Raw genomic sequence first — 10,334 nt, forward strand, 5'->3', positions numbered from 1 at the left:
TAAGTCTGTAGCACATATAACAAACAGTTACGATCCTTTACGTCTAAAGCACAAACATCCAATAAAAGCAGGAAATGCTATAAAGAAGTGATCGAGGAATACAGATCATTGATCTCACAATAAAAGGACTAAAATGTCTAAAAGTCATTCTTAATAATAACTGAAATGTGTACGATCACAATGGAGTCTCTGATGAACCTACTAAATTAACAACTCTTTTGGCTACCTTATCTCTTTCAGGGTATATGGATAGCCTTGTATAATTCAAGATTATAAACAGAATAAAGTTTTTAGATATATGTACATATTCAAATATGAATATGATTTATACTCTCACCAAGTAATTCCATTTCTAAAAATCTATCCTGATTGTATAAAATACAGATGTTCACATACAGCATTATTTATAGTAGGGAAAGATTTGGAAATGGCTTAAATGTTGTCTAAATGCCTCCAAAAGGGTGACAAATATACTACAGTGCAGCCATACAAGAAAATACCAGGCAATCACTAAAAATGATGTTTTTAGAGTAATTTTAATAAGAAAAAAACTTAAAGTTTATTTTTAAAATAATAGTAAAATTTTATAAAAGCACAATTTCAACACTGGGTTTTAAAACAGCATAAAAGGGAGAAATTTAGCAGTAACAATGGGTTTCTCCTTCTCCTATATTTTCTGTTTATTTTTTAAATAATGAAGATATATCCCATTTATATTTACAGAAAAACCAAACCCTGCACATTTCATCTATAACCAACAAAAATACACCTTAGCCTTGTGTTTCAGGAAGAAACACACTCATTTTAGATCTTTCTGTAGTCATCTCTACTCATTTTAACTTAAACTCATCAAGTAGCTTTACACATTTTTGTCAAATTAAAAGCTCTCCACAGTATCCTAAAGTTGAAGGTAACAAGTACAGTACGTTGCATTGAGGACTTCAATTTGAACCATACCATTTAAGAAAAAAGGCTTAAAGTTTTCAGTAAGTGAAGGAGTTTCAAGCATTACACATATTCTGCCACTTGCCAACTTGCAGCTCACACACAGCACCGTAACTTTGTGCCCTCCTCTTACCTAAGGTGGCTGAGCAGAGGCTGAAGTCGCTCGTCGGACTGCACAGCAGGCAAAGACCTGGCCGTTAACTGAAAGTAGAGAAGGGAGTTAGTAAGACATCAAAGGCCAAATACTGAACAGGCAGGGATGAACGCTAAATGCAACATGGACCGGGAGCAGACCTGGAAGGCAAAACTTCAAACTAAAGAAATGCCTCTCGGTTTCACAACAGGAAATTACAGGGAAAGCTGATGTACTGTGTGATTACAAAGGGAAAAACATGGCTGTCAGGGAGCGGGTTGCATTATCAGGTTTAGAACTAACGAAAAAGGGGGGCACAGTGAGAGGAGCACCCATGGGAGTCCTGCAAAAAAGCCTCCACTTGAAAAACAATTTTATAAATAAAAATGGAAAAACTTCTAATATTAGGATCATAAAAATCAACTCTGTGGTACTGAATTCTATAACACTGGTGATGCTGAAGCAAGAGACTTTCATTTATAAGTAAGCTCCTCTGCACATGGTTATACACAGACAGAAGTGTGTGTATACACAAATATATACACACTCCAGCACATATGCCTTCACTTTGACAACCACATTAAGTATGCAAAAGCAACTCAAAATATTTAATACTGAAACAAGATCTCAAACTGATCTAAGAACTAGAGAGCCAAAGCCTGACTGATGAGCAATGTGCATGGAAATGTAAACTTTCAATTTTTTTGCAATATTAATTATATTTCTATGCATCTCTATATTCTTCTGTTTTTTTGTTTTTGCTTTTGTTTTTTTAATTACCGGGGAACAAATTCAGGACCCTGCACTTGCAGGCAGGTGCTGTTCCACTGAACTACATCCCTGGCCCTTTCTTCTGTTCTCAAGAGAATGTCCTCTTATGTGAATTCGTCCCAAATAAATTAAAGACATTCACTCAAAAAAATCTGATAGTTTGAAATAATAAAGCAACAAAACAAAACTAAAAGATAACTCCCTTTGGATTCAATTAGGATCACAAGAGTTCTTGTGTTGTGCTAATAAACCACTTCATAATTCACAAAAGAGAATGTCAAGATAAGCAACAAACTTAAAGATATCCTTGGTATAAGGATATTTCTAATTTTCTCATATATTAATTAAAATTTCCCAAAAATGGGAAATAGTCATTTATCAAACCTAACTTTTTTTTGGCCCCTGGGATCAAACTCAGGACCTTGGCACTTGCAAGGCAGGCAGAGTGCCACAAAGCAAAATCGTCGGCCCTTTCAAACCTAACATTTAATGTTAAGCAAACAAAAAGAGCTATAATCTTTAAAACATATTTTAGAAATTGAACAAAATGCCATGGATGGAGTCATTTTGATTAAATCTTTCCAATTTTATACAAAAACTAATACATTTCAATAGTTATTAATTTACAGTAACATAGAGCAACATACTGTACTTTTAGCACACTTTCAATATCCGTAAGAAATGTTAAGTCTAGTGTTTCATGAACATAAAATATTACTGTATCCAGGTTATCAAGGTTTATAAACAAAACACTTTGCTACTTTCAACTGAACTCCTGTATCCATTAATACCAAATCCCTCTATAAAATGTCACTTCCATTGCTCACAGCTTTTACATTTCAGAACCAAAGCTATACTCTAAAAAGATTTAAATGCTTTCTAGATATTTCAAAAGTCAATTCTCTGACAACAGAGAAGATGAACTGGACTTTTTCATTCACATCTGTCAGTCTACACAGCACGCTTTTTAACGAACCTGCCTTTTCTAAACAAACGCAAATAGAAACATCTCCGTAATACCGAAGTATTCTCCGCATGGCTGTTCCTTCCACACAGGAAATACTTCACAAACCTCCCCTCACGTCAGTCTAGCTTTCATGTCCCCTTCCTACACTGCCGATACATTTCCATGCACTGCTATTCTTGCCTCCATCCTTGCTTCTCCATGTATTCTCCACCTGAGGTCAGGGTGAAATCTGACGTTAACCTCTCTTCTAATTAAAATCACCTAACGATTCCATGAGGCTCTTAGGCTAACATTATTACAATGATTTTTCATTGAACATTTTCTTAAAATTTTCCTTTTGGGCACACTACTCAAACGCTAGGCACAGAATGAGCGGCAGATGCAGCTCCGCCAGGCCCACCGAGTGTCCCAGACTCAATATGAGGTTTCCTCAACCTCAGCCTGAGTTCCGAAAAGTCTGCCCTGGACACCAGTCCTCTCGGTCTTCGCTTCTAATGTCTTCCTCAGTAAGCATGAAGTGTCAAGCAGGGAGGCTGCACACACTGCTCCTCCACTGCCAGCCAAAAGGAAAACCCAAAGGCCTCTCTTTAAAAGGAGAGCATGTGGTCCACAGTGGAAACTGACTCCCTGGCTCAAAGAAAATAAGTGGCCCAAACTAACAGTCCAAAATTCAAGTTATGGGCGTACCATGAAGTCATTTCAACACATAAAGTAAACGTGCATTTATCTAAATACACATAAACTCAATATATGGATTACTACATGGTGACACTACCAAAAAGGTAACTGTAACATAGTTCTTTCCTTCTAATCTATATCTTTTTGGGTTTTGGTCACTAAATGATAGCTACAAATAAAGCAGATATACCAACTAAAGATATACCCTTCCCAGTGCTACTAACATTTTGTATACAAAGTTTAAATTCTTTCATAATGAACACCCATGGGGAGGGGGAGCTTCCAAAACTGAGACTGCTTCAAAATGTATAGAAAGCAGATGAGCAGGGTAAATGTGACATTATTCAAGTAAGATTCACTCAGACCAATATAAAGAAACAAGCTTTGTCATTTAAATCACAATGGTAAAATCTGGTGTGCAAACACTTGTCAGGATTATTGTTAAGGACACAGTTACAGGTTCTGGTAAAGTTTTTTTGAAAGAGTGTTCAAACTATTTCTCTCAAAACAAGACCACCCCGAAAGTACATAAAATTTTGTGAACATGGAAATCCAATGGTTATTGGAAGACTAATCTACTCAAGAAAAGGAAAAATGTGTGAAGAATAAACAGTATAAAGAGTGAAGTATAGGGCCAGGGATTTAGCTCAGTGGTTCCAGCGCCTGCCTCACAAGCACAAGGGCCTGAGTTCAGTCCCTGGTACCAAAAAAAAAAAAAAAAAAAAAAAAAAAAAGAGTGAAATGTAAAACATGTTGGGCTCTCCCATCTTTTCAGTCATAAAGCAAATAGGGCCGGGGATTTAGTTCAGTGGTTCCTCCACCTGCCTACAAGCACAAGGTCCCGAGCTTGCTCCCCAGTACCAAGAAAATAAATAAAACAAAATAAAATAAAGCAAACATAGAAAATATTTACTCCTTATATTTTCCATTTATATATCTTTAACATGGCTAAAAGTATACTCAATCAGTATGGAAAAGGTAATTTTTAGAATTATACTCCCTATTCAGAAGTAGTTTTTTAAAATCCAATTTTGGTTGCACTCAGGTGCTTCAAAGTTCTCCCTTCTTTAAATCTAAAAAGAAAGTTCTGAAGCAAATGTTACAGTAACTTACGTGGTTAATACCTGCAGGTAAGTACCTGTGTGCTTGTTTATCCTATCGTACATACATCTGTGTTTGAAGGAGTTCCAGAGAGGAAGGAGGGAGGACTGGGGAATGGCTTGAAAGAAGGCAAACTAAAATACAGGCAAGAAGAGCAAATGAGAGTGGGATCCAAGATTAAGAGGCAAATGACGGCAGAGATCATCATGGAAAAAACACCAAACGTGAGAAACAGGGAGGCAGCATACTCCACAGAAATCTGTAAGAGAGAAGATATGCAGGATATTCAGTAGTTGGTACTAAAGGCAAAATGGTGGCTAGAGAAGAGGAGGCTGAGGAAGAAGTGTACTTAAAAACTGAGTTTCAGTCACGCTGAATCTGAGGTATTTTTTAAATAGGGTTCTTCAGAGATAAAGACATTCCTTTCCTCTGGGTGAAGGGGAAGGGGGAGACCTCTGCAATAAAGGCTGCATGGCCTGTGCCAGGGAGAAGGGGCCAGAAGGACGGAGTGGCTGTCCTGTGTTTGCTCTTTCCCCTAATGCCAAAGTGCCATGTTTCAAACCCTATCAGTTCCAAGCATACCCAGCAAATGATACAGGATGCATCAGCAGTGTCTGCTCTGGGGATGGAATGGATAATTATAATTATCTGTGAGGAATCTGCTATCTTTAGTTAAAACAAGATAATAAAAGAAACAGGGAATTTTGTCAACAGACTTAAAAGTTTGGCAACACTGATTATTAGCAATTACAGGTTTATCAGATAGAAAACAAAGCCAGCATCTACTTTAACTCCTTCCTTACATGTCTGAAATGAATGAAGTTTATTTTATGGGGGGAAAAATTCCCTGAGGAAAAGCACTCTGTCTCCAGCTCTGAAGCTGGCTGCTGCTCGTAAAACCCTAAAGAGATTTTCCTGTCAAGCTGGATGCTATTTTGCAGCAGACATTTTTAAAGGGGCTGATAAGGGGCCTGTAGGAAGAAATAGTTTTCATGATTTTCTTCTTTACATTAAGGTAAATGGTTCTTTTCTCTTTTTTCTTTTCTTTCTTTTTTTTTTTTTCTTTCATCTGCTTTTTTGATTGTGCTGGTGTTGAACCAAGGCCTTCACAGAGAGCTACACTCCTTGGCCTTTTTTTTTCATCTTAACACAGCGTCTCCTTGAGTCACTAAGTTGCCCAGGCTGGGACTGAACTTGCCATCCTGCCTCAACCTCCCAGAGTACCAAGATTACAGGTGTGTTTGCCACACCTGGCCAGTAAATGGTTCTTAAAGAGCCAACCAGAATTTGGAAAACAAGTAGAAAATGAACAAGAGGTGTATTCATTTTAAAATAATAAATCCCTTCTCTCCAAACTACTCACCCAACACTGGCTAAATTAAAACACATAAAAATGACAGAAAAACAATGTTCACTTGGAAAATATTGCTCAATTTTATTCTGGGGTGCTTTTACCCTCTACCAGTCACCTCTGTTTCCTTACAAACTCAAGAATGACAATACCTACTAATATCAAAGTTGTGTCTTAAAAGAAACCCAAGATAGGCTATCAGCACAGATTAGATATATTTTTTCCACACTATTGTACTACTCAAGCAAGCAGAATCATATTTCCTACCAGCAATGTTAGAGCAGTGGCATCTATATATATTTACAAGTGACAAAGACAAATATAATTTTTAAAGTAAAAAACAAATAGGAAATATGTTTTTTCAAAATATCTTTACACTCATTTCACACAAGATCTGAGATGACTCTACTGCACCTTAGAATTTCCTAAGAATATCAACTCAAAATCTAGAATGCCAGCCCTTTCCTACTAAAGATGTGTGTGTGTGCGTGTGTGTTCTAAAAGACATGAAAATAATTTTTAGAAACCAAAAGGCAGCATCTTTTAAAAGAGACCTCACAGTAACAAAGAGATGCAGGTTTAGAGAGAACAGGTTGTTCAACAAAACTCTCGTTTTTATTACTGGGACCAGGGCAGACGTCAAATAAAATTAACTTTTACAAGCAGCTGCTCTTTTAACTTCACTGATCTTAACACCACAGGAAACCTTGTGTCTTTTTTAACTACTTGTTTTTAATTGTATCAATCCCAGTTACAAACCCCAAACTGAAGTTCCGCATTGTTTCCCCTTGTTCCCGAACCGAACTTGCTCTCCAGCGGCCTGCGGTGCGGTCCCTCAGCAGGCCGGCGCCCTTCATCACTAATCGTGATGGCCTCGTGCCCAGTTGCCCACAGAACTTTCTGATTTTCACAGGGCTCCTGCACACATTATCTCTCTAGATCTTGACAGCAGAGATGGTTTCATCAGTACAACGCTTCCATACATGGAAATTTCTCTCAATCAGCTGGCCACAAATGTGATTTTCAACATGTAAGCTCTAAACACCGACCAACAACCTTGTCAAGCAAAACACACAGATTCCATCTGAGCTCTAACCATGCCAGGTAGTTTAATTTCCAAAGAATATTAAGCAGTGCTGAGTTAACAAGATATTTCCAGTTCAGGAGGCTGGATGATATGAAGAACCGAGGGAAGCAAACCTGGGAATAGTACAAGCAGATATCTCAGGGCTGAATTTTGATCATAAAACCTACGATGTGAAGAGAAGCTTGTTATTCAAAGGCCAACCTGAGCACCTTACTGATGCGCTCCATCACTTAGAAATGTGAAACAACTCCTTGAGCAAAGGGAAAAAAGTATTAAGAAATATGCAGTGATAAATGCATAAGGATCATTGAATCCTCTCCTTAAAGTAAAATCCCCATAAAATCATTTTACTTCGAGAATACCCTGATAATTTTGGTTCAAAATTCTTAAACTATCAAAAAAATTTCACAATTACACTTCTCATAAAACAAGGATCTGGCGAGTGCGATCCAACATGTTTTGCTTTTCATGTTGACACCCAAGAAACTGAACTGTCCACCTTCTGCCTGACCCCTTTAAAGACTGCTCTTCTGCAATATGGATGCAGCAGCAGGGCTGGCAGTCCTGTGATTGGACTGCTCTCTAGGCACTCTGGAGAGACTTCAATCTTCAGGGTCTCTAACAAGGCTCTACCTCAAACACAGTGACAGACACCTGGAAAATGCAAGGAACATAAACAGGTGCCCTTTAATGAAGTAGTCATCAACACCTTTAGTCTCCAACAGTCATCTACACTAGAACTTGTTCTTCTTGGTTTTACTACTAAAATGTTTTAATTATTTTACCATCGAGTAAAAGTGTCCCTCTTTTCTTCTGGTTTTATATACTTACTCTGGCATATTCAGCCCCACACATTCGGCCATCTCATTTCTTTACAAAACTTATTACCACACTTTTACTCCTCACAGCCATGCAAAGGAAAGTTCCTGATGGTGCATTTGGGGTTGGCTACGATTATTTGGGTCTTGGTGCATTTTGCTGTGGCCGTTTATATGTTTACCACAATTACAGAGAGACGGTCCTAACATTTGTTTCAGACATAAATCTTTATATGCAGAGACTCTAAAAACCATTTAAGTTCCTAAATCTTTTAATTAATAAATCTGTGAGGCAATAAAGTTCTCTGTTCATTATTCTATTTTCTATTTATGATTTGTCTCCCAAATGTCTATACCATTCTTACTTATTTAGGTATATGTATATTTATACATTCGTCAATTTCTTATATTTTTTTAAAAAATCTTTAGTTATCCAGACCAAATTATTCCTTAAGCATGAATCCTGAGCAAGTCTTATTATGTGGAAGTTTCTCATAAAACTTCCTAAATATGCACATAAATTCTGCTATGTGCGCTAGAGTTGCCACTATATCTATAAGCTCCTAGAAAATGTTTAAAAGACTGCCCAGATGGACTAGAGGCCTTCACAGTGTGGGCCATTTATGTTCTACAAGTATGATAGCCTGTGATTCCTTAACTTTGTGCTGGATCTATTTCCTATAAGAAATATCAGACTTCTGAGCTGCCTGTTAATAGGCAATCTTACCTCTTTTCTAAATACTATTAGCCAGTGTACTACTTCTAAACTGTAATATATTCTGCACTGTACCTAAATGTTCTTTACTAAATAAACTGAAATTATAGTCAAAGTATCCACCATTATATTTAATTACCCAAGTGAAGAAACAGAAAGAGGCAGATATGAGTAAATACACACTGCCCCCTCATTCGGACTTTACTAACACTTGGGAGAAGACTTAGAGCAATGCAACGGGCAGCAAAGTGGGTGCACAGACTTTTACCAAAGCCTCGGAGATGGGCTCTGTTGGGTAGCATAGCACTGTCCTTGGAAGTGGAATTGAGGGCATTGGTTCGCGGAAAACATTCACAGGATGACAGATTCCTACTTTCCCCACACTAAACTGCAAACCACCGTACAAATGTGCAACCCAAAGATAGCAGCCCCAGAGGGCTGACAATGTGCCACTGGTGTCTATGCTGACAAATGCTACCGAAAGTGCTTACTGCTTGGTACTTCAGCAACTTTTCCTTGCCTCTGTGGTTTAGTTTTCTCTGATGCCTAATGATAGAGACCTCAACTTTGAGATGCAGGAAGCATGTGAGTTAAGCATGCCTTCTCCACACCCACACACAGCTTCTCTCTCTAACCTGAAAGAAGCAGACAGTGCAATTTTCAGATTCAATTGGTTTAGTGGAAATTTAAGCAATTTTCTCTATTTAATTTTCTCTCTAGCTTTTCTTTTAAAAGTAAGTCCTATAAGTTATTTCTTTTAAATAATAAGTAAGAGTTTGGATGCTCAACTCTATCATATAACTTTGTCCCTCTTCAAAAATGTATTTTTAGTCCCTACTGAAACAGAAGCTTCTTACAATATTTGACTATCTTTCAAATCTATATACAGAAGCACATTTTGCCTACTAAAACTAGAACCTTGTGATTACAGAATTTTCTGATTATAGTATATAACAAATCAGAATAAAAGAACAAGTTATTTACATTATTGCTGATAAAAATCAGCAATAACGATTCATGAGGAAATGAAAATAGAGCTAGGCTTCATGGTTCATGCCTATAATCCCAGAACTTTGGGAGACTGAGGCAGAAGGATTCCAAGTTCAAGCCAGCCTGGACAATTTGGTGACTTAGTGAAACCCTGAAGTAAATAAATTAAAAAATAGGCCAAGGGATGTAAGTCAGTGTGAAGTCCCTGGATTCAATCCCCATTATAGCAAAAGAAAAAAGGAGGGAGGTTTTGTGATAAAAGACACAAGGCAATCGAACTCTTCATGCATCTTCAAAAATATTTTATCACTAACTTAAGAGACAAAAATGTATGAGATGGTAAGTGTTCTAGATTTCAGGGTTTTCTGGACTTTGGGTTACTTGCATTGATTTTATTGGCTGAACACCCCTAATCATAAATCTGAAATCTCAAATTCCTTGAGTGCCCATGTGATGCTCAAAAGACTTCAGATTCTGGAGTATTTCAGTACTCAATATGCTCAACTGTATCAGCATCAGTACCATGGGATCATTTATATCTTCTCATTTCTAAACTCCTAGAAGATTCAAATAACATACAATCTCTTTAAGAACACTGTGACCTTAAGATATTAGTACCAATAAAATAGTTCAGTGCTAAGTTAGGACACCTACTAAATCAAAAGTTCATGCAAGGGCCAGGGATTTAGCTCAGTGGTTCTGCCAAGTGCCTTGCAAGCGCAAGGACCTGAGTTCGATCCCTGGTACAATTAAAAAAAAAAAAAAAAAAAAAAAAATT

General features: G+C 37.4%; 1 protein-coding gene across 9 annotated transcripts in view; it reads right to left on the reverse strand.

Moving 5' to 3' along the window:
• The window catches only part of Prim2 (DNA primase subunit 2), a 240,738-nt gene that overhangs the window by 105,276 nt on the left and 125,128 nt on the right, over positions 1 to 10,334 (reverse strand). For 8 of the 9 annotated variants that reach the window (XM_010617879.2, XM_010617877.2, XM_010617876.2 and 5 more), the window contains one exon: positions 1,079 to 1,146. The exons of the other annotated variant lie outside the window; for it this stretch is intronic. In XM_010617879.2, coding sequence (XP_010616181.1) covers positions 1,079 to 1,146 — 68 coding nt within the window. The remainder of the gene's footprint in view (positions 1 to 1,078; positions 1,147 to 10,334) is intronic. 9 annotated transcript variants of the gene reach the window in all.

Source organism: Fukomys damarensis, unplaced genomic scaffold, assembly GCF_012274545.1.
Source record: "Fukomys damarensis isolate Sample0158 unplaced genomic scaffold, DMR_v1.0_HiC HiC_scaffold_27, whole genome shotgun sequence".
Lineage (NCBI taxonomy): Eukaryota > Metazoa > Chordata > Mammalia > Rodentia > Bathyergidae > Fukomys > Fukomys damarensis.